Source organism: Gambusia affinis, linkage group LG13 (genome assembly GCF_019740435.1).
Source record: "Gambusia affinis linkage group LG13, SWU_Gaff_1.0, whole genome shotgun sequence".
Classification (NCBI taxonomy): Eukaryota; Metazoa; Chordata; class Actinopteri; order Cyprinodontiformes; family Poeciliidae; genus Gambusia; species Gambusia affinis.
In genome coordinates, this window is record NC_057880.1 from 9250664 (window position 1) to 9276453 (window position 25790).

At 36.5% G+C, this 25790-nt stretch overlaps 1 protein-coding gene across 7 annotated transcripts in view; it reads left to right on the plus strand.

Moving 5' to 3' along the window:
* grid1a (glutamate receptor, ionotropic, delta 1a) overlaps positions 1-25790 on the plus strand; it is a 356932-nt gene that overhangs the window by 196508 nt on the left and 134634 nt on the right. For all 7 annotated transcript variants that reach the window (XM_044135670.1, XM_044135669.1, XM_044135674.1 and 4 more), the window contains one exon: positions 15207-15491. In XM_044135670.1, coding sequence (XP_043991605.1) covers positions 15207-15491 — 285 coding nt within the window. The remainder of the gene's footprint in view (positions 1-15206; positions 15492-25790) is intronic.

Genomic DNA, 25790 nt, shown 5'->3' on the forward strand with positions numbered 1-25790 from the left:
AAAGCAAACACAAGACAACAAAAAGAGGAAAATGGATAAGAAATTCCCTCCTAATTTAAAAAAAAACAACAACAAACAAACAAAACAAGTAGACTGTGAAGAAAGAAGAGCAATCTAACATCCGTCATCTGTGGATGATTCCAAACGTTTCGGTACTTGGTCTGCCCTTTAAATGAGGATAAACAACTAATTGATAAAATTAAAGTTCTTTGCAAAAACTTAAATAATACATCCACTAAATCAAAAATAATTGCGAAACAATGAGGATGAGGGGCTTGTTGTCCACTTGTCAAAATGTTGAGATTTTTATACTTTTTACTTTTATGAGATACGGTTTCTTTCTCCAATACTCAGTCTTTGCCATACTGCTGTCTTCCCATGACAGCAGTGGCCCAGTTGTTTCACTATTTGTTTAACTCATTGCTGACATTCAGACATTGCTTCTGCACGCTTCTCTTTAGGCCCCGCTACACAAAGTTCTACTGAGCTCTAGACTTTGACTGGGCCATTGCAACACTCTTTTCAGCTATTCAAATGTAGACTTGCTTCTGTTACTGATCAACTTTGTTTTACACAACCTGCTATAATGAAGCCCTGGAGTTCATGGTCAATTTGATGTCTGCAAGTTGTCTAGGTCCTTTTACATTAAAGGATGACAGTATCAATACATCTGGGCAGTTTTTTGTGTCCACTGCTATATTTAGATTTTTAGAGGATAATGTTTTCAGTATAAATCCAGGTAACACCAGCTGTAGATGGACAGGTGACGCGGCACCAGCTCATTCTGTCGCATTTAATTTGACAGAGCTTTCAGGGCCGTATCATATATCAAATTTAGTACCAGGTCTAATTACTCACTTATGTATGGACAAAAACATATTAAGAGTGGATTTTGGCACATATGTCATCCAGCTGATATTTAATAAAGTCAGAAATTTCAGCAGCATGATGCACATCGTGTCACCTTGGCATTTACCTACAGTACTCATTTTGAACTTTCAAATTTCTGCTTGTTCTATTTTTTTCCCCCTGAATTGGAGAGGAGTTTGGTGCCTTAATGGACTTGATAATGGGGATCTGTCTTGTGACAGCCATTACTGGCTGAGTTTAATGTGCACTCTCAAGGTAGTATGTTGACATTTTCAGCTTGGCACAACCAAAGGTTTGGCTCGTCACGCTCGCTGCTCCTATGTGCCCAGCCTTTCAAGGATAATGAGCTAATTTGTTTTTCACCAGGACAGTGCTAATGTTAAGAACAGAGCAGGTCTTTAGGGCAAAGCCGGTTCCTTTTCAAATAGAAAGCAGGACCCATAAGCTTTATGTGAAACACAATGTCCTAAATTATATTCAGTCTTCAAATAACTCTTGTTATTGTATGCTTACCTCTTTACTTTGTCTTTCGAAAAAGATACGTATTGAATATTACGTACAATGTAGCAGAGTAACAGCCATTTTAAAATTGAAAACAAAGCTGTTCATTGTTTTCAAGATTTTCATGGCAAAAACTACTGATTAAATGTTTCTGATTTATTACAGAACCTCATGACTGACAAACCGTATTGAGAGTTAGCTGTAAAAGCAAATGAATATGCAGATTAAAAAAAAAAAAAGACCAAAGCTTATTAAAAACAAGAATACTTAACGTTTTGAATGAAAACCTTTTTCTCACCTATGCAAGGACAGAGTACTGTTTAGTCATGGACTCTAATGCAGTCATAGCTTGGGTAGCCTCTCCCATCAGAGACAAACTGGTGCAGCTCGATTTGGTTCTGCTCAGTATGAATGTGGAAGTGCTGCATAATGAGGAAGAGCTCTATAGCCCCAGTGGAAGAGCAGCATAAGCATGTGGCGACTGTTTGCGTCACCAAGGGGGAACAGACGTTACTGACACTTCCAAATTCATTGGTGTCCATAATATTATTCATCACCGGGGTGTGCTTTAAAAAGCAGTCAACCACGTCTTTTCAGGTCTTTTGCGTGACTGATTTACTGCATTTATTGTACCGGATGCAAGATCTGCCACAAGGGGATTTAAAAGGTGCACAGGATATACAAGTCTCACTTTCAGTAATTTATTATTAAATGACTGTCGTGAATTTCTGAGACAAATATATGAGCACACACACGCCTTTACGCAGACACACACACACAAACAGACATAGTATGTCTTTCCATTTTTGCAGAGAATTTGCAACAACTTCCCTTCATTTTCATAGCCTGAGCCTTACACTAAAGCTAACCATTGCCAGTACATTATGGACTCTAACCCCTAAACTCATTTCATATCCTAATAACCCTACATCCAACCATGGGTTAGCTAAATAAACTAAGCCATAACAACAACAACAAAAAAACAGCACTTCATCTCATGGGATCCAGGCTTTGTGCCCCAGAAGGAGCAGTAGTGGGTCTCCATAATATAGTACTTGTTAGAAAAATGGGCCTTACAATGTATCAAATACAATACCCACACACTCACTACTATATTCTTTGACATTATCTAACATCTATCCAGCTTTGTGAAAATTCTAGAAAGACTTGGCAGTGATCCTGTTAGGAAATGAGAGTTTTTGTGGTAACCAGAAGCCTAAACTGTAAAATCTAGTTATTGTGCAATGGACTCAACACTAATGCCGATTCAGCTACCAGAGTGATTAAAAACTAGGATATTCAAACTCTAAGATGAAATTTATTGATATCCCACTAGACTTAGATGTAAAACTGTTTCCGCTTAACCAAGAAGTTTGTTCGTGATAGGAATTGAAACCAACATCTCTCAAAACACATTAAAACACTTAAAACAAGCATCAGTTTGAAGTCTCATCAAGCATTTCATCCATTCTTGATTTACATTTTTCTAATAAATGGCATGTCATAAAATATTTATACCCTTCTTGCACTCTTGCATTAATTTTTACTGTGACAATTTCTGTCTACCTAAACCTTTATTGAGACTTTTTCCTTTCTTCATCACAACTACAGTTATGACATTTAATGATTCCTTCAGCAGATTTAAAGTAATCTTTTAATTTTGCTACAATGTTTTGCCTTGGCTAGAAATAAAAAACTTTTTAGAGCAGCCTAACCACAGTTCCTACCTGTAGAATCTGTGATTTAAGCTAAAGATTTGACTGATGGCAAGAATCTCTTCAATTTTTAGCTCAATGCAAAAGATAAATTGTCAAAATAACAGTGCAAAAACTGGTCAGGAAAAAAATAATAAAAGTTTGACTCCTCTAATACCAGTTAAGATTTTTCAACTGATTATCGAAAAGGTTATAACGGATTTGACACATTTTAAATAAAACTTTAATAAAAACCGATAAATTACTATGTTCAAAATACTGCTTACTTTGTTTTAACTTTTGAGAGAGTTCTTGTTCATTTCAATCAGAAACAAAAACAACAACAAAACTCTAGGCTTGGAGTATCAGCAATTTAGAGCCTAACTGTATGTAAAGTTGTACCCTTGAACTACTAGACAAGCTTATATTATTTAGAATTTCAGCCTTCATTACACAGAAGGCAAAAATGACGTATCGATAATAATTTTGTGCCTGACAACTTCAGAGAGTATCTTATCTTTTCAGTGTTGAGCATAGATTCATAAAATTATGGCTAGCTGGTGCATACGTACTTTAAACAGAGTGAGCTAAAGTATATCTCAGAACTCCCCTTGATCCTTGTTCTTACTGTACATGTTCCCACCCCTTGTGCTTAATGACTACTATTCTCTCTGTAGCAGCTCTCCATGGTGCACTAAGACCACAGAAGCAAAAGCTGCTGCAGACTGAGTCAAATTATGAAGGGAACTCCGGGTTACTGTAAAATGTCTGCGGAGAACTATAAATCACTCAGACTCTAAGAAGTTGTACTCTTGTACATTTAGCTACCTTTTTACACTGATATTAAATAAACTTTATATTGGACTCTATTATTACAATTTCCATTTGACCCTAATTTTCATACTAAGCAGAGTTTATGCCTGTCATGCGCTCCTGCCACGCAGAGCTGTGTGATGTTTCAAAATTGGTTTAAATGGTAAATAGACTGTACTTGTATAGCGCTTTTCCAATCATTTTTGAACTTTACAAAGAACTTTACACTAGAGTCACATTCACTCATACACATTTATACACCAATATGCAGATCAGTAGACAATTTGGGGTTAAGTTTCTTGCCCAAGGACACATTGACACATGGCAGTAGAGAGCTGGAATCAAACCTACAACCTTCCTGCCACAAGACGACTACTCTACCCACAGAGCCACAGTCTCACCATGACATGCATTTTGGGAAATATTCAATGTCTGCTGGCAGAAACTTGAGGCAGATATGGAGTAGAGTGGGAGTGTTAGAGTTAAAATGTGAAGACAAGTTGAAGATCTGTTGGAAGTCAAAAGGTTAAAGCATTAGATATCCACTCATTCATGCAGAGTCACAGTGGGGCTGGTGACCATCTTTAGCACTAACTGGGAAGCATACAGTCTGGACAGTTACCAAGACATAAAACAAGAAATTTAATTAATAAATCATTTATCAAAAAATCATAACTTGAACTTAGCTGTTGACTTGTTTCTTATGAAAATAACTCACCAATTAATTTAAAATTCAACCCATTTTCCTCAGATATTCTAGTAAAAGAGATTTATTTTCAACAGCTTCTTTTTCTTTCTTTTTTTTTGCATTCACAGAATTTCATTTGTAGCCTAACTACATCTTTGTCAAACCCGATGTGACTGGAGGGATGCTGCAGCATTGTAACGATTTGAGCCTTTCTTTTCTCCAACCTGTCACATTTTCATAAAAAAGTTCTTGAACAAAAGATCACATTAAAAAAATACCTGTAATTATCCTTCAGTTTTGCTCAACGAGATTCCAAAATGTACAACTGCATCACAGAATTAAACCACCACTTCTTGGTGGTTTAATATTTTCAGGTGCATTGTTTGGGATATAACCTAATCTCCAGATGGGCTGAGAAAGATGAAGGCGAGTGGTGACAAGTAGGATGCTGAGTGATATTAACTGAACAAATGAGAGTGAAAACACAGATGGATCAGATGAGGAAGAGTGACAAGTGAGATAAGCAAACAATGAGAAGGAACAAGAAAACAGAAAACTGCAGGCAGAATGTTATGACAGAGGAAACGACAGAACACAAAGAGAGTGAGATGTTTTCTTATTCCACGAGCTTTGCGTTTCTCTGGAGTGAATGAGTCTTGATTATTATCTGAGAACATAAGCCAGTCACTTCTGATAAAAATCAGTTATCAAAAAGCCCAAACACACATTTGTTTTATCAAAACAAGGTTTCTCACTCAACAGCTTTATCATGGAGCTCAATGTTGCCAGTGCTGCACATTGTTCCATCAGTCAAATCATGTTTAATGGAAGACTACAGCAGTTAAGCTAAGGAAACAACACACCCAAACACACACACACAAGCACACGCCCACACACACACACACACACGCACACGCACACGCCCCCACACACACACACACGCACACACACACACGCACAGTACATCTGAGAAGAAATATTGAGTTGTTTTTGGGGTTTTTTCGGGCAAAGTGGTTGCATTGTCTCACCAAGGCTCTTTCTCCCTGGTTCTTTAAAAATGTTGGCTTTCCATTGCCAGATTTCTTCAGCAATATTTCTCCATGTTATGTTAAAAAATTTCTGAATGCCATCACCGTGCAGAAAAATGCAGATTAAGTACACAAGTCTCTCAATCATCATTATCATCATAATATCTTTTAATCAGATGTCCTGATATCACCATCTAGATCTATTATGCAGTTTTTTCAGAATCTAACCATCCAATAATCGCCACATTGAGATTCATACATGGTATTTATATGATTATCCACAATAAAAATCTGATTTCTAGCTGCCTTTATAAAATGCATCATTGATCTAGATTCCTATACCAATTAATTTTTTTAATTAGCTTTGTTTGGTGATCAGCAGGTCAAATATTGAAAAAATATTTTTTTTTTTCTTTAGTCAATAAAAGAATCAAAACTAAGAACTTCCACTATTTTAGTCTATAAGCTCTTAAAATCAAAACATGCATCTTTAATTAAACTTTTACTTGAGAAAAAAAAAGTTGAGCATTTACAAAGTAAAGTTATTGTTTTTGAATGCTGATGAAAAAATGGTCTTCAGGGAAGATCAGAAATTGGTGTCGGGTATGAGAAGCCTGATCTGTGAATGCATGTCTATTAAATATTAAATATGCCATTGTAGTTTCCAAAACAAAAATAACAGCGCTTTCTAGGAGCACAAAATGCTCCTAAATGTTAGCTTTTTCTACACGGCCACAGTTTAGAGAGAGCAGTCATTAAAAAAATAAATAAAAACTGCTGCTTTTCTGTCATTACAAATTTAGGAGGTGACATCTGGTTAAAAAAAACAAAACAAAAAAACCCATTGCATTTTGTATGAGTTTGCTTAAAATTGGAAAACACAAGTCTTGACATGTGCATTTGCATTACCACCATTGAATCTGGCTTTTATTTAATTCCATCCATTAAGGATGATTCAGATGTTTACCAGTGCTCCTGTCTCTGCTATTTTGTATCTGCATCGCAGGAAAAGCTGATTTTTAATATTTTCTGTAAAAAAATTATTGTTTACCAGGTAGCATAATGAAACAGCACTGGACAAAAAACAAAACTAAAAATTATACATATATACATATATATATTTATCGATCAATCGATCGATAGATAAATGTTGTGAATTCTTAAATCCTTTAACAAAGATTCAGCAGTGATCTCATTTAGGTAGAAAAGACCCATAAAAAGACCATCTTTAAGCCTTTATTCCAGGTTGTGGTGAGTTAAATAGGATAATGGAAATTGACCATTAGCGTCACTGCTATTCTAAGATGAATTATTATAAGTCTTCTTGCAGACGTGCTGGAACTGCCTTCACTCTATCCAGTCCTTGAGTTTTAATCTGTATGTGCCGGACTAAGTTGGTCTCTGCTGTTTGGTGTCCAGGGGGTATAATTTACAACTGTGAAATCCTCCATTCCAGTTGAGATGACATGGGCAGCCTTAGCATCAATAGTATTGACAGGAATATGTACCTTCACTCTTATCGTAGCCTGACAGCAGAAGAGCTGTTTCAGGGAAAGAGCAATGGATCTTTATCTTCTGCAGCGAGAGAGCATGCTGAGATTACTGTAAGTGACTGAAGGAAAGCAGGCGATAAGAATATATATTGTATCCACTGGAAAGACAATCCTGCCGTTTGATGGTCTAAGTTCAGGTCCGGCTGCTTCATTACATTTGTTTTCCTCATTGCTTCCCTCTGTGTGAAGGGTGACGTGGTGGAAGGTGGTGTTAAAAGAATTGTTAAAGTATACCAAATAACATAACATTACCTTTTGGGATAGATCTCCAAATAATATGAATATGCCAAAACCAAAACTATGCTGTGGAAATCAGATGATTTAGAAATTCTGACACTGAGTGGAATTTCTTTGTTCAGTCAACTAAGATTGAACAAAGGGAAGCAAAAACGCTGCTCTGAAAAACAGTGTCATGCCACATGGTTGCGGTAATTCGCATAAAAGGAGGCATAGCTAAGTGCTGAGGGTACAGATATGAATAACCATTTCTTAGAAACGTGATATTTCTGTGTAAAATGCCCCCTTATGTTGATCTTATTTAATATTTAACTTTTCTGAGACACTGAGTGATCAAAAAATTACTAGGAAGTAAAGCTTGAAATATTTTTCTGTCTGTTATTAATTCTGTTTAATAAATACTGAGTACTGTGCACCATAAAATGCTTTCTTCCTTCCAGTAAACATTATGCTACATGATAAAGGACACAGGTTTTGTTGAAAAAACCCAGATCAACAAAATGCATGAAGGCAATTTTTCAAACTGTGGACCAGAAAATTAGTTTAAATCTTCTATAAATTGGACACACACAATGTGGCCAGAGGAATCTGCTGGTGTGGGCGACATCATCACTGACGCTAAACCAACATGTACTGGGAATTGAGTTTACTGGAGAACACCATGCTTACAGTTTAAAAATGCTAAGGTTGGGACAGATTTGATCAGAACATGCTTTATCCAATCCTACCCAAACTTTGAAGTTTTAGCTAACAGTGAGGAAAAATCTAGACCATGAAGTGGAGCAGTGGGGAAAAAGAGGTGTCATCCTCCAAAGCCTTAAATAGTGAACTCAAATCATGGAGTGTTCAATTGTTTTCTGCAATTACTAGTAATTTAAAGATGAAATCATCTGCTAGTAACCTCCATCTCAACCACATACATTGTTTTTTTTTTTTTCATCATGGGTTAGGTAGGGTATAAAAGAAATGCAATTTTCTTTAATTTTGTTGAAGTCACGGTAGATAATTCCTTGGTTCCCCTGGAATAAGATATTTGACCCAGTTGTGATAAAAAATGAAAGGACAATACATTATTCTTTTATGACAAAAGACTCTGAGGGAAGGTTTTTTTTCTTTACTCACTCTGAAAAAGTCAGAACACTTCATGTTTTATATACAGTGAACCCTCGCTGTAACGCGGTTCACCTTTCATGGCCTCGCTGCTTCGCAGATTTTTTTGTGCAGTTTTTTTTTTTTTTTTTTTCACAGTTCATTGTGTTCTGCATCCTGATTGGCTAAACAGTCTCAGCGCTTCTTCTCTACCTGTGTGCCAATAACGTTACGGTATTTAAATGTACGTAATACAGCTTGGCAAATTTTGGCAAATATTTTTGCCCAGAAGGAAAAAAGAGCGACAACAACTACCGATAACTATATTCTTCTCTCGAAAAAACACACCTGCATCACAGGCTTCAGAAGAAAAAGACACTAGAGAGCGGAGTGACAATCAGAGAAACAGTCAGAGAAACAGTGAAATAGGCGAGTCACAATTTGTCACAATTTGTCCTACTGCACTTCGTATTGATGACTAAAATGATTATTTTACTGTAGTTATTTGTAAGAAAGTCTTCTATTTGTTAAAATAAATGCTTAGGCCTGAAAACAGATTTTGTTCTTTGTTTTCAATATAGAATATTTAATCATGCTGTATAATAATTGTAAAAAAAAATAAAGGCAAGTACTTCATGGATTTCGCCCATCACGGGTTATTGTTGGAACGTAACCCCCGCGAAAAACGAGGGTTCATTGTAATCACATAACATTGTGCAGATGTTTCAGTGCAATGTGATGTTTTAGACTGATTTTATTCAACTGAAGTTGTTAGTACAGGAAAGAATGGTGTCACCACTATCGCAAGATTCAACTTGTTGTTTAAACTCCTTTGTGTACAAGAATTTCCCTCAGTCTGGGTAAACCACTCTCTTTTTTAGACTGCAAAATCTCTACAAACCCCAACTTATGCAATATTCACTACAGCAGTTGTTTGGTGGTTTGTTTCCATCTTTCCCATTGCACTGGTAAAAACGAGAGCAAGATACTGGTGGCATTCAATTTTCATTAGAAAAAGGGTTGAAAGACTTCTTTTCTGCCTAGAGTCTCCTCATTTATTTACCTTGGCTGCCAACTCAACTCAGCTTTATTTATTCGGCTTTTCTCAAACTTCTGGTTAACAAAACACAGTTGACACAAAATTGGATAGGAATCGTTTCAGGAGCTTCTGCACATTAAGCGATACGTGGAGCCGTTTTGTGTTTTTGTTGATCCACTTCATTCTAGATGTACCAAAATAAAGCGAAAAAAAAAATAAAATGCTTTTTCTATGTGGCAGTAACACTGTCACCATATTGAACATATGTAGTAGTGTCTATAAAAAAAATCATCAAAAATTAATTCCCTCATTGATTCCTCCAACCACTGATAAGCCACAAAGAAAATCACTGCCTCTTTCCATTTGGTTGATGGATTAGAAAATGTCTTGTTCCAAAAAAACGTCCTCCTCCTTGGCACTGCTTGGCCTTGTAATGTTTTACTCCATCCATCCTTCAGTTGTAAAATGTATGCATTTATTAAGTAAGCTTAAGAATAGCTCCAATAAGTGACAGCTAAATTTCAGAATACTTTGTAAGCAACACTATCGAAGTGGGTCCATCTCTTTAGAGATTCATATATAGAAATAGCTTTTAAATGCTGACATTAGATGTCAGATAGCAGCCAGGGAATGAATGATGCTCATTGTCCACTCCGGATCACAGACTCATTATCCCTCTATTATCATCTTACCACTGACTTTGGAGAACTTCTCCCACTTATCGGTGAAGTGTCGCTGATCTAATGGGCCTGGGGTGTCCATTACGAAGTCAAAATGGCTGCAGGTGCGCTGTTGCCACTATCTGCTGTAAGACGCGTTGAGATGAAAAGAGAGAGGCTGCAAGTCTCAAAAATAAGTGGCAATAGTTTTTTGTACACAGGAAGGGGCAAAGTTTTAGTTTCGAAATTCATAATTCAAACTTCAGTGACAGATCTCTTGCTGGATCTAATGTTACATCTTGGTATTAATTAGAGCAGTAGCCTTTGAGTAGTATGTCAAAAATGTATTTATTTTTTTTCTAGAAAATTGTTTTGTTTTTCTTGACTCAGTGCAGTTTTTCTGTAATAAGTTACTCTCATGAAATGATAAAGGTTGTCTGACATAGGAAATAAGCTCTCTGTCAAAATGAGATGCTTAAATACAAGTTGCCGTTAGTTAGAAAAGAGTAAAGAGTTTGAAGATCGAAGCAGTTCTTGGTCCCAGCTTGAAAGTCAGACATTTTGAAATTGGAAGATTCGTTGCAATTTTATGTCATTCAGTCCCTAATTTCCTCCTGATAATGCTTTCTTAAATTCAGTCAGTGTTTTCTCTGTAAAACACTGAGTCTGAGACATCAATTATATGCAGCAAATCAGTGGTTGGATAAATGTCAGCATAGATTTTGAAGAAAAATCCTTTCCACGTAAGTTAAGTGACTTTCTCACTCCAACTAAAGAATTAAACTTTTCTTTTCTCTCCACCATCTGTTCTAACAACAATAGCACAGAATGAGTAAATGGCTTTCTGTTGTTCAGTTTGCCTATATCATTGATCTGATTGGTAATAATCAGGTCAGATATTGAAAAATCTATTCTTTTTTTTCTTTAGTCAATAAAAGAATCAAAACTAAGAACGTCCACTATTTTAGTCTATAAGCTCTTAAAATCAAAACATGCATCGTTAATTAAACTTTTACTTGAGAAAAAAAAAGTTGAGCATTTACAAAGTAACGTTATTGTTTTTGAATGCTGATGACAAAAATGGTCTTAAGGGAAGATCAGAAATTATACTTGGTCAAAATCATATTCATAAAAAAAGTTTATCTCTGCATTTATCAGTAATTATTTGTGCATATCTCTTAAGGACAATTTTTGTTCTTTAGGTCAAGTAACCAATTATTAATCCAAAATACAGTTTATTTAACAGTAAAACAGAAAAGGCTTTCACTTCTGAAATCTTGACAAATTATTTTAGCAACTGTAAAAATGGACTTATTAATGTCAGTTTAAAGGAGCTGAGACAGGACATTTAGAATTGAAATATGAATAAAAAACAGCATATCGAGCTTAGTGGAGTTTACTGTGGGTGGGCTGCAAACAGTGTGTTTCTGGGAACACACTGTTTTTGGTGCGCGCATGTTATTGTTGACAACTGATGCATTAAGACATTGCATCAAAGTTATAGCATCCTCTACCTTTATGTTACTGTCAGTCACATGACTTCCTACTGAGAAAACGTTTCATGCTGGGTTCTGAAAACCCGCCAAGTCCCCACTTGCAGACTTTTACCTTCATCAACGAATGTCTTTTTGTCTCTCTCACGTTAACAGAAATTTGCTTTCTTGCTCTGGAGAACATCATTTTACTTCTTCTTCTCTTTTGGGTGATCATGTTAAAAGGAGAAAACAAAATCATTTTTCATGATTCTCTTGTATGCAAGCCTTGTTCCAAATTCTCCTGTCTCTCTGGGTTTGCCACAATTACCATCACTTTTTTCCTCTTTCCCTCATTGTCCTTGACTTACTCGCTCCTTTTTCATGTGTTATTTAGTCCTGCTGTACTTTCTGGCCTCATGATTTACAGCGGCTTTATGTACTCTTTTGAAATTATCATTTGTCACATTAACAGTCTGTTGTCTCTGCTTTACGTTCCTACACACAAGAGTTGTTCTCCAGTTTGCCCCTTCATTCGCAGTTGTTAACATTGTTTGTCCTGAGGTGCATGCTTTTATAAAATGCACACATTTATTGTATGCTACATGTTATTCTAGGTGATCAGTCCAATCAAAAACAAACAACAAATTCTGTAAAAATGTAGGAAAATGTAACAGTGACGTATTCTGTTGTGGAAATGGGAACAACGACCTGGACTCCACAGAAGAATGTTAACAATAGATGTTTTTTTGTCACTCATTAGTCCAGAATGGCATCAAATGAAATGGACCAGTTGACACTGTTGTCAATGGAGATCACTGTGTCATTTTATAGATTACATGTTATTTAAAAACTTTGTATGTTCCACTTTCCAAAGTGTTTCCTACTTCAGAACTTTGAACTACTTTGAAGGTGTATTACATGAGATCCTTCAATATATTAAAGTTTCTGCTTATAAATTCACAAAATTTTGAAAAGTTCAACAAAAACTTTTTCAACATTGTGTGGAAAGTTGCCTTGTTGTTGAAAACCGTACATTTTCAAAACCTGCCAGTGGTTCTTCCTGTGTCATTTGCAAAACGCAGACAATCCAGTTGGACGAGTGATACGCAACTCTGTATAAGAATCAACTTGAAATTAAATGCAGATTGACTTCTCTTTTATGCTATTGTGACACTAAGTAGAAGCATTAACCTGGGGGCTTTAAAAAAAAGAGATAAAAAAATAATTGCAACAAACAAAGTAAACATCAATTATAGTTTTGAGAGTTGTAAAGTTGCTGATTAGGAAACCAGTTATCGCCACCTTGCATTTTGCACCTATCCCAAATATTTACACATCAATCTGCAAAGTTCAAGTTGATGTCAAATTTTAATCTTTGAACATTATCTGACATTCTGCATCCTCCCAGACATATTTGCATGCTTAAAAGAGATTCGGGAATCAGAATGTAAAAATCCTAAGCACCCACCAGGCATTGCAAACATTTTAATCCCTTCCTGTTTTCACAGTTTTTTTTCCTCCCCTCCAGGGGGTCTTTTTGTGGGCTCTAGTGACCTTTATATTAGAGTAGGTTGACAGGAAAGGGAGAAGGAGAGAGGAAAAGTCATGTTGTAAATGTTGCTGGGTCCGGGAATCAAACCCCCGACGGCCGCGCCGAGGACTCAAGGCCTCCAAACGTGGGTCGCGCTATCCCCTATGCCACCACAGCAGTTTTACAATCACTATACATGAAAGCTAGGGAGAGAGTGAAGGTCACAGGAAGAGCGTTGAGTTAAGACTCATGCAAGGCGTCTGCTGGTCATCTAAGCCTTTTCATCCCACTAACATATTCTGGGTCTTTATTTGATTCCTCCCACTCATGTCGTTCCATTGTGTTTTGCCAAGACCTGAACTCTCGCAGCTCTCATTTATCTGTTGCCTTCAAGGGGTTCTTACCTTCAGCAAAATCTTCCCTTTAATCACCGTCTCCTCTTTGTCTGTAGACACGGATTAGATGATGCCTCCCTGACTGAATCCTTCATCTGCACACATTAGGATACAACTACAGTTTTTGAACTCCATGTGTTTGCCCTGATTTACCTCCCACATGCTGAGGCTCTCATGTAATCCTGAATTCCTCAGTGGGATTCACAAATAACCAATTTTTGCCTAATCTATCTTTTGCACAATGTTGCTAAATCCTAAAAACAAGTTAGGTTTTATGTTAAATGCAGAATTATTAGACAAGTCTTAATTTTGAGGATTATTTTTTTATTAATCAACGACTTCAGTGCTCTTGGTTAATTCAAAAAGTTAAAGCGCAAAATGTAAAAGTGAGGTTTTAGCTTTCTTTGAAGAATATTTATGCTCTTACAATGATTGGGCAACTATTGTGCAGAGTCGTTATTCCACTAAATGAAAATCACACATTGTCCCGTCTGTTTTTACTTTCATCTCTTTATGTGAGAATTAAAGAACTAAATAACTAAAAACTTTTTAATAGGTGATAAGCCAGAGAGCGGTCTTCTTTAAACATCAGAACTGCCTACAATTTCTCAGCTGCGTTCAGGTCAGGTGAGGAAAGGTGGCCATCATGTCATCAGTTTTTCCACCTTTAATGCCTTCAAACACACATATGAATACTAATGTGCATGTGACACAGCACTGTCTGGCACAGAAATCATTGTCTTTCTTAAAAATAAAGACTCCTTTCTTTAGGTTGCAGTTATGAAAAATGACAGTCCTGGAAGATAATAGATTCCTGGTAGCTTCATGCATGATTTTTGTCAAATCCTTGGTAATTAATTAGCTTCTTGTTTTTTTAAAACATTTTTTGTGACCCTGTTAACTATTTGCTGCAAAACATTTTAATGGTTCTATGATCACGTCTTAGCAATTTCAAGAGTTCGTCATCCATCTAAGAGACTTTTGCTAATTGTTTACTTTTCAGTCAGTTAAATCTTTTTTTGGAGGGCCATTACGCCTAAAGGAAAGAAACTACTAACTAACTAAACTAATAATTATTCACATCTTGATATGGGGTGTTGACCTTCTTAAGCCAGACTCTCCCTCGTTACACAGAGCCACATCATGTGATGCATAAAGTATTCAGGTTAATTCAGCTTTGAGTTTGAAAATATACTTAAAAATGATATGGCTGAAAAAAACACTTGCCGAAAAATTTTGCTCGCAGTGTATTTATTTTTCTTCTAACTAAAAAGAAAACATAGACTGAGACTCCTTTATCTTGTGCTTTTTATGCATTTCTTTACTGAAACTCTCGATTCACCTTTGCGGGAAAATGTGGGAAACTTTTTTTAGCCAGCTGACCATCAACTTGTGAGGGAAGGGAACACATACTGAATTATACTATTCAGTACAGATGAAGGAAATCCTGAGCAATCCAGTATTTGTTTCAGTCATTAAAGGCTTTTAACCTGTAGTAACAGGATTAAATGTTTTCAGTTTTGAAACTCTTAAGTTTAAAACTGGCCTGTGAGTGACCTTTTTAAACTTTTGTCCCTATTTTCATTTTTTTTTCTGTGCTCCTAATCCTCTCATATCTCCTTTCTTCTGTCCAGCATGTGAATTAATGAACCAGGGGATCCTTGCGCTGGTTACATCTACGGGTTGTGCCGCTGCAAGTGCCCTTCAGTCTCTAACAGATGCGATGCACATCCCTCACCTCTTCATCCAAAGAAACGGGGACGGTGGACCCCGCACCGCCTGCCAGCTCAATCCCAGCCCAGACGGAGAGAGCTACACGCTGGCCGCCCGTCCGCCTGTTCGTATCAACGACGTCCTGCTTACCCTCGTCTCAGAGTTTCACTGGCAAAAGTTTATCATCTTTTACGAGAGTGACTACGGTAAGTTTAGCTAGATAACTCGGCGGATTTAATGTGAATATTGCATAGCCGTCGTCAGGAGCTTTATTTAATGCCGCAAGACCATCTTCGTTTTTCAGCGTTCACTATCAGTCCTTCACTTAAAGCCCAAACTAGATTTATATCCTCAGAGTCAACAAAACAGGGAACTAGGTAAATGTAATAAAAAAAAAAAATAATTTACAGTTTAAATTAAAAATGGTACAAAGACACATGATGTTGTTACTGCCTTCAGCATCAGTAGCCTCTTCATAGAGTCAGTTTAAACCCTAATTAGCTCACTCATGGCAGCCTTATTTTGTCCGTGCTTCTCCCTCCAGCTGAGTCTTTTCATAGATCTTTTTCACTCGTGTTGCTATTTCTACCAGGATATCCCTCGGGAGCAGACCTTTCATGACCCACATTACAGATCCTCGAAATGCTGTGGGTGAAGTAATTATTAGCAAACCAAGAAGATAAAGAGGAAATTTAGTTGTTTTAGCTTTAGTCACGATAGTATTTTTGATTGCTAGTTAATACGTTTCTTACGTGGAGCATAATGAGGGGGAAAAATGATTTATGTAGTAAATTTTTAGCCCCGTAAAGTTAGCATTTTTTGTTTGGACATAAAGAGATGGAGCTTTATGTAAATAAAGGCCACTCAATTTGCTGGATTGAACCTCATTTTGTCAATAAAACTGCCAATAGAGAAACCTGAGCACAGTAACGTCATCATCTGGTTCAAGAAACCAGTTTAGTGCACCATCCTGCTGGAAGTAGCTCTGTCATGATTAACCTGATCAGCAGGAAAGTTCAGGCAGGCTCATGCTTTTACACTGAAAAGAAATTTTGTTCTTTTAAAATGCGCATGTTTTTGTCACAGAGTAAACATAAATGAGTGGTATATTTTCTTCTTAAAATATTTTCTTTAAAAGTTAAAAGTCAAAAATCAACCATATTTGTCATATATATTTATGTAATAAAAGTGAAGTTTTTTTTATGCTGTATTTAATGAAAAAAATAATAATAATTGTGTTGAATTTGATTAGTAAAATCCAGCAGGTACCAGTTTACAATGGTCTGTTTACCATTGTAAACACTGCTTTACAATGGTTCAATAAGTTCTTATTGTAGTTTCTTTTGCCTTTTGCCTATGTCTCTGTCCAGACTCTTTTTACATCCACAAGACATTTTTTGTCCACACAGCTGCTGCTCACTGACTGTTCTTTTTTTTTATTCATTTTTTGTAACCCTGAGAGGTGGTTGTGGAGAATGATAGATCAGCCGTTTCTGAAATATTCAGACTAAGATGTGTGGCACTAACAAACTTGTCACATTCAGTGTCGCACAAATCCTCTTCCTCCCCGATTTTAAAACTTGGTTTGAACTTCAGCAAGTCTTCCTGACCTTGTCTGCATGCATTGAATAGCTGCCGTGTGGTTGATGTGCTGGTTAAAAGGTGCACCTAATAAATTAACTGGTGAGTGTAAATGTAATGAAGGTTCATAGTTACACACCTCATTGTTTTTAATTGTGTCTGACTATTCAAAGAAGTGTGTTCTCATAAAAGCAAAAAGAACCACCATTAAGGAGCACCTGTCGATCTGTAGGATGATCTGTCTTGTCGTCTACCCTTCTTCTTTTTGACTATCTAGCCATATGTACGTTCCTCCTACATCTGTCATTCAGATTGGGTCACGTTGTGTATGACCATCTGTTTTGCCATTGCTTTTCTTTATTACTGTCTTACCGTCAGCCTGTGACGAGCCGTCTTGGAATAGCTTTTTCTAACATTGTTATTTTCTATTGGTCTGTTTGGCTAATTAGCTGCCCGTCTGTCTTACCAGTTTGATCATCTGCAGATCAATAAATCTGACTAAATTCCTTCTGAAACATTCACCCTGTTTCTTTAGGATCTTTAGTCTGAATCTCGAATAACTAAATGGAGAATAGAGATTCTTATATGGGATTGTCTGTGATTAACAGTGACTGTGTGATGTCTCAAACTTTTCAGTGCCAGGTTAGTATTATTGAGTGTTTGAATAAAATTACATTGAGACATTGAGTGTAAACTTAGTTGCGTGATAACACAGCTTTTTTTTTGTTTTTTATTTTTTTGATGGATATAAGCATGAGTGAAAGGGGACAGTTGTGGAAATTATGCTAATATCTAGGGGGAAAAAAAAGAGGAAATCAAGACCTTTTAGTAATGTGATCTCACAAGCATCTGCTTCATTTGCTGTCTCCTTCTGGCCGACCAAAATACCCCACTGCTGTTTCGAAGTAAAACGGCGAGATTTGCAGTCAAAATGCTTAGATGTGATGGATATGAATATACGTGGGTTAATAAGAAAGTCATGCATTCTTTATGGGATATTTCTATAAAAATCGATGCTGAGTATGCAGTAGTTTTGCTTGCCTCCTGGGCCCTGAGAAACGGCGTAGTGCGCGCACACAGATATTGAGAAAGTTTACATAAACTTAAGACAGGTCAGCTATTAGTCTGTAGCAGCAGCGCCCGTCACACAACATAATTTCCCCAGCCCACTTGATATTTTTTAATGTTGTCTGTGGTTGGAGTGTATTAAATGTTACTAATACTACTTTAAAGCATATTGTAGAAACCATAGACAGACTAAAATGGGGAGAGAAAATCCCCCACACACAGCAGATTGCTCCACTTCTCCGTGTGGCAACGTTTCCAAGCATCTCAATAGTTAAAACTGTTCTGTGATTTTGGCAAGACTCAAACGCTGCCATCTCCTTTTATAAATCAGAAATGACTAATATCCAAGCTCTGCTGTACCATCTTGTTGTTACACATCTCTTCTTCTTCTTATCCGCTTGGAACTGAAGAATGCTCAATCCGATTTTCCCTGTTTTTTTTTTTTTTTTTCACTTTTATGAAAATGCAGACACTTGATTGTTTACTGATTAGTCCGTGGCTCGAGAATAAACATGCTATTCTGCATTCTAAATTATAACTTTAACCAGTTTATCATGACTACTACTGTTTGGCACTGTAGCGTGTTACAACTATGCCACCCAGATTTGTGCTTCATCAAAAATAATTCAAAACAAGACTCACCACTAAACATACTTTTTGGTGATGAAAAAGGAATTGAACTTATCATCTACCCTCAGGTCTTGGTGGAACACTTTATATCAAAACCAAAAGAATCTGCAGCTCGACCTGATAAGACTCAGCATCCACTGCTGTGTACATATATTATCTTCTTATATATTTTTAAAGATCTTTTAAATAATAATAATGAAAAAGCTGTAAGATCTTAAATCTTTGCAAAACAAGCTGCTTTACTCAAGCTTGTAATGAATAAAGTAAAAAATAGGCTGGAGTAAAAAAATAAACAAAACAAAAAGAGACTCATTTCAGTACGACAACCTTAAGACTTTGTTTAGTGATTCTGTTTAACATCAGACAGAGATGCAATTGACAGCTGAGAAAGAATAGTGCAAACAAATTTCCTTCAAACTCAATTACATAACGTTGTCAGCAGCAAATGACTATCGTCGCCTCTCATTTGCGGTTCCCCATGTTGCATTTAATTGCCCCATGTCATTACATTTATTCACTCACTCTGCACTATATTCTCATATGAGTACCCTGAATGTTAGGCTTTGCAAAGTTAATTTGGTTTTTCACATAATAATGGCCTGCAGAATCAATAAAAATATGCCCAAATTTCATTAAAAACATGTCAGCGTGATTAGTCTCCAGTTTGCACATGTCTTGCAACTTTTAATGTGAGTGGAAAAGTTTGAAACTATTTATTGGGAAAAATGAAGGCACGTTCATCAAGTTGTATTCCTATTAATCCTTCCCGTGTCACTGAACTCTTGAACTTAAAGCTAATAGAAGGCATTGTTAATGATTAGATCAGAACAAATTGGGCTGTTAAAGGAATTGTCTTACATTCCACTGAATTGTAGTTGAGATTAATTGCATGTACCTGGATCATATGGTTTTATTTAATTCATACATAATTATTAGTTGCATTTCTTTTTTTCTTTTTTTTTTTTTTTTTCATAGCACCCTGCTTATTGGAAATATTTGAAAGGAACTTAGCAATTCTGCGACAGACTGGCGACCTGTCCAGGGTGACCCCGATTATATTACTCTCGCCCGAAACGTTAGCTGGAGATGGACATCAGCAACCCTCCAGACCCCACCAGGGACAAGGGTGTTAGAAAATGGATGGTCATCAAACCCCTTCCAAAATCTACATATTAAAAAACCTGTAAGAGGGAGGCAGCAGCCATTTAAACCCAATGATGTTGAACATTTTTGTTGAAAATTCACAATAAAGTTATAAGTATGCATTAGCAAATAATAATAATAAAAAAAAATGCAGAGATCTGTTGATTTTGCATAAATTTCCACAATCGTAGAGTCACACACACAAAAAATAAATAAATAAATAAAAACTGGTGGGACTGTATATAAAAGATGAATTGGTATTTTGACCTGAATCACAAAGTTCCAAAACTCTATCCCAAAACATTTCAGCTGGTTACTGAATAATTATGTCAGGTAGCTGATCACCAGAAATTGTGTCTTGACACAAAACACAAGATGTTACATCAGGTTTCCTGATGTTTTCCTCCACTTTCCTGAATGCCATCCCAATCTAATAGATTTTTTTATTTATGAAAAAGCAGCGATAATTAGTGTGTACTAAAGCTTTATGTCAGAAATAACAATGTCATAAAGGATTGTGTCTTCAACTACAATATATCTGGCTGTGTAAGTGATGCTTGAAACATAAATCATTAAACAAATCAAGTAATATAATCAACAACGAAACAACTTGTGCAAATGTGTCAAGTAGTGAAGTTGTTTGACATATTTCACGGTAAATTTATGTTGTGTCATTCTTTTAGTGCCAAATACATTAAAATTTTAAAACTTCACATCATTGCAATCTTATTTTGTATTTATAGACACAAAGAGTTTGGTAAATGTTGAGAATTTTAGACCAGTTCTCAGGGTAAACAAGTGTTTCCGTTTTACATCAAACAGATTTTCATCTATTTGACGTGAATATTTTGAATGAACCAATCACACATTTACCAAACCATAACATCAGCAAGACCTGAGCTTTCCTCTCACATAATTTTGATCATCCTAGAAATTTGTGAGAAAAAGGTCAACATACCAGCAACAGCCAAACACCTCTGGACTTTTCACTTGGCTTTAGAGATCGACTGATGCACATAAAAATAGAAGATTCCTGTCATAATTTTGTTTTGAACACATATTTGAATTTTGCAGGCAAAACAGGATTTTCATTGAGAATGTAAGATATTGAAGTTTTTTTGTTTTTTTTTTTTTAAAAAGGCTTTGTGTAATACAGGATGTCAAGGGAGCTAATTCATCCCTGTATCTGGCATTAAAAAAACTTTATCATTGTACATTTTCAACCCATACTTTGATTTTCTTTGGTGAAAGGATGTCTCATAATTACATCCCTGAGGAACAGACACAAACGTATTTCCTTTTTACTTTGGTCCTTGGGAAACAGGATACTGTATCTCAAATGCCATATAGCCTTTTGTGACAAGAAAACACAATTATATGATAATTCTATAACGGGGCGCTGACCAAAAGACCCTCGCCTCGTTTTTTATGTTTGGTTCTCTTTTCTACCATCTTTGCTTTTCCTCTTTTATATCTGACACTTGTTGCTTCCTTGAGTCCTACTTCTGTTGATTTAAATCTGGCTTTTTGAAACTGCTAAAGTGCAGTCGAGTACGACTGCCTAACTAATGTTTTGTAGTTGAAAAGAACAAAAAAAAAGGACCCACTACAAGTCGAGGCCAGGGGAGTTCATCTCCCTCTGTGAAAGGCAAACTTGCTAACAGAAAATGCTTCCTTTGCTCTAAGGACTTTGCAGGCTTGCGTGTCAAAAACGGTCCTCAAATTACACATGGTTGTATTTGAAATCTTGACCCTGCTAAAGAAGCATTGTGTTAAAAAATAAATAAATAATAATAATAATAATAATAAATATTTTGCTGTGACTTTGACTTCTTTCATAATAAGCTAAAGGATTTGTAATTTGTTCTCTGTTATCTAAAAATCCCAATGAATCTTTCTCAGGCAGTCAGTTGCTTTGGCTGATAAAATAAAATAAGTGGCTGAATACCAATGCACATCACACTCAAGTTTATTTACAGCTGACACATTTAGTGCGCTCTAACTGGACCAGAGTTCGTTTCCGCTATTGGTCCACATCTTTTGTACATATGTGAATACGCTCAAGCACATCCTGGAGTTGACAAACAACTGGACCAATATCCGGTTTTTGAGATGGTCTCAATCAGCTTCCAGATTAATTGCTAAAATTACAACTACATGCTGAAATCATACTTGATCCATCGTTTTCTGCATAATGATACTAGCATATTGTGGGTCAGCGCAGAAAGAACATCTCATCTCATTCAGCTTACACATTTCAAAAATAATTATTACATCGCAAAACCTTTGTTTAATGTACACAACAGAAAAGAAGCAAGCAGGACTTTCAAAGATTCTTTTTTTTCCAGGTCTGTGATCCGTCCAGCAAAAACAACTAAATATTTAACTACCATGTAAATCCAACACTATAGACGTAACAACCACACAATACGCTTTCAATAGTCTAGATGGATAGCCAAACACAGAGGCGATTAACATTCTTTATGCAACTCTGAAACAGAAGAGCCACCACACAACTCCAACTGTTAATTTGCAAATACTCGCTTAATTGTGAACACCACACAGTTGCCTTGCAATTGTTTCTGCACTCAAACATTGTGCTGAATGGGTTTTAATTGACCATGTAAATATTTGTATGAACATAATCATCATTGCCGAAAGCTGTTTAAGTAACATTTTGTTTAATTAAGTACTAATGAGCAGCCTGTGTCTTACCCACAGCAGACAGAAGTACTTTCGGTGTAGAAAAAAAACAACTAGAAAATTCCTGAAGAAATTTAACTGGGGCCTGCCAAAGTGTGCCCGTCGGTTTGGACCCAGCGTTCTGATGCTAAGAATTTGCATCAATGCTAAGCTTAAAAACTTCCAAAGAACCATGTGGAGAATCACAAGAATGTTGACTAACATGGACATGCACGATTAAGCATGATAATCAGCTCACTAGCATGTTGTCTATACTTGACTTACACCATTAAGTATACTAAACATGGCCAAAAAGACAAAAAAATACCCAATAGCTTATTTAAGATAAAATGCTAATGCTAATGAACTGCCTTGCTGCGCAAGGCAGTTCCCTAACCTGAGAGAAGAATATAAAGCATTCTAATATTATTGCATCGCCTTACGGCGATGCATTAACCTGAGGGTCATATTCAGGCTTTTATTTTGAAATTTGCAGTAAGCTTCATATTAAATGCCCACACTAATCCAGTGTCTAAGAGTGCTTTGGATAAACCAATCACGTCAAGCAAAAATGAGCAAATATATGATGTAAAAATTGCCAAGGCTTTTATTTTGAAATTTTCAGTAAGCATCATAAGAAATGGTCAAACTCATCCCATGTGTAACAGTGAATGTGTTAAATCGTTTCTATAATGCTCAAAACACAAGTAGTTCTAAAGGCCAGCTCAGTCCTCCTCTGTAGTAACTGACAGTTCCACCATGTTGTAGTTCTAACCTTCAGTCTTTGTAGTTCTAAAGAGCAGCTCAACTGTCATGAGAATGAAACACAGGGAGAGATGGAATCCTAATAGTTTGAAGCAGTTAGTTTTTCTGATCAAAGCAGGCCAAACACATCTTTACCTAAGTGTTGCAATAGCATGTAGAATGTATCATTTGAATGTTTTCTGTAATTGATTTACTCCATTCAGTATATTTAAAATGACTAATAAGTAAGTAAAATAGCTAATAGTTTATTTAAGGTAAAAGTCTTAATAAAGACTTTTACCTTTATTCTTCTCTCAGGTTAGGCAGATCCCTAACCTGAGAGAAGAATATAAAGCATTCTAATATTATTGCATCGCCTTACGGCGATGCATTAACCTGAGGGCAATATGAAGGCTTTTATTTTGAAATATAAACATAAGCTTCATATTAAATGCCCAAACTAATCCAATGGCTAACAGTGTTTGGGTTAAATTCCTTATTTACTGGCCTAAACAGCCAGTAGTTCTAATTGGAAGCTCTGTTTTAACTGCGTGTTAGTTAGAACTACAGATATGGTGTTCTGATAGTCCTATTTAATATCATTAGGTCAAAGGTTAATGCCATTGCACTGGCTTGCTGCGCAAGCCAGTGCCATAACCTGAGAGGAAAAGATAATATAGGCAGAGATTTTTGCAGCTTACGGCGCTGCACTCACCTGACAGAGATATTGGGGCTTTTATTGGGAAATTTCCATTAAGCTTTATTAAAAAATTACACATAATCCTGTGTGTAACAATGGTTTGTTAAAATCTGTTATAAAATGCCCAAAACACAAGTAGTTCTAAAGGCCAGGTCATTCCAGAGTGTCCTCCCATAAATCAGCTGCTCTGGCCTCATGTGTTCCGTTGCTATGGTAATGGATCAGCTGGTAACTGTCATCTGTGTTTGAGACAGAAAGAGGGGAAAAAAATTCTATCTTTGTGAGACACCCAGCCAATTAATATGGAAAAAGCACTCCGAACAAACCTTTGCCGTTCAGGAACCGTAATACATATTTGAAAACCGTTTGAAGCGTATGAGAGGGCTATTTGTCTTCTCCGATTGTACCGCAATTCATATTTTTACCTCATTCACAGTAATTGCAGTGATGAGACAAAAAATTGTGCAGAAACTTTTCAGAAATACATGGAAGTCAACCTGGGAGAGCGTCAGTTACCCTGTCCCATGATTTCACTCTGAAGCGCCTTGACAGAAAACCGTAAATGCTAGAGAAATATCGAACACATTTTACCGGAGCAGGCATGCGTATCAATGTCATGACCGAGTTTGATACCAATCGGGCGATATTTGTGGGCGTGTGGCGAAAATCGCTTTGGGGTCAAAAATCTGCTTAAATTCTCACTCTAAAAAAGCGGCAGTTGGTGTCAGTTGTGCTCTGCGTTTCGGCAGTTGGAAATTTTGCTCGTTTTTCGCTTTTTACGTCGCCATCGTAAGTCCGATTCCTTATAAAAATAATAGCACACCTGCCGGGATCGGGCCGCACGTTTTGATACCACTTTTGTGGGTGGGCTCGCAGCGGTATGCGATTCGTTGACGGAAGAATAATAAATAACTAGAAAATTCCTGAAGAAATTTAACTGGGGCCTGCCAAAGTGTGCCCGTCGGTTTGGACCCAGCGTTGTGATGCTAAGAATTAGCATCAATGCTAAGCTTAAAAACTTCCAAAGAACCATGTGGAGAATCACAAGAATGTTGACTAACATGGACATGCACGATTCAGCATGATAATCAGCTCACTAGCATGTTGTCTATACTTGACTTACACCATTAAGTATACTAAACATGGCTAAAAAGACAAAAAAAATACCCAATAGCTTATTTAAGATAAAATGCTAATGCTAATGAACTGCCTTGCTGCGCAAGGCAGTTCCCTAACCTGAGAGAAGAATATAAAGCATTCTAATATTATTGCATCGCCTTACGGCGATGCATTAACCTGAGGGTCATATTCAGGCTTTTATTTTGAAATTTGCAGTAAGCTTCATATTAAATGCCCACACTAATCCAGTGTCTAAGAGTGCTTTGGATAAACCAATCACGTCAAACAAAAATGAGCAAATATATGATGTAAAAATTGCCAAGGCTTTTATTTTGAAATTTTCAGTAAGCATCATAAGAAATGGTCAAACTCATCCCATGTGTAACAGTGAATGTGTTAAATCGTTTCTATAATGCTCAAAACACAAGTAGTTCTAAAGGCCAGCTCAGTCCTCCTCTGTAGTAACTGACAGTTCCACCATGTTGTAGTTCTAACCTTCAGTCTTTGTAGTTCTAAAGAGCAGCTCAACTGTCATGAGAGTGGAACACAGGGAGAGATGGAATCCTAATAGTTTGAAGCAGTTAGTTTTTCTGATCAAAGCAGGCCAAACATCTCCTTACCTAAATGCTGCCAATAGCATGTGGGGTATCATTTGAATGTTGTCTGTAACTGACTTACTCAATTCAGTATATTTAAAATGACTAATAAGTAAGAAAAATAGCTAATAGTTTATTTAAGGTAAAAGTCTTATCTTAATTGACTGCCTTGCTGCGCAAGTCAGATCCCTAACCTGAGAGAAGAATATAAAGCATTCTAATATTATTGCATCGCCTTACGG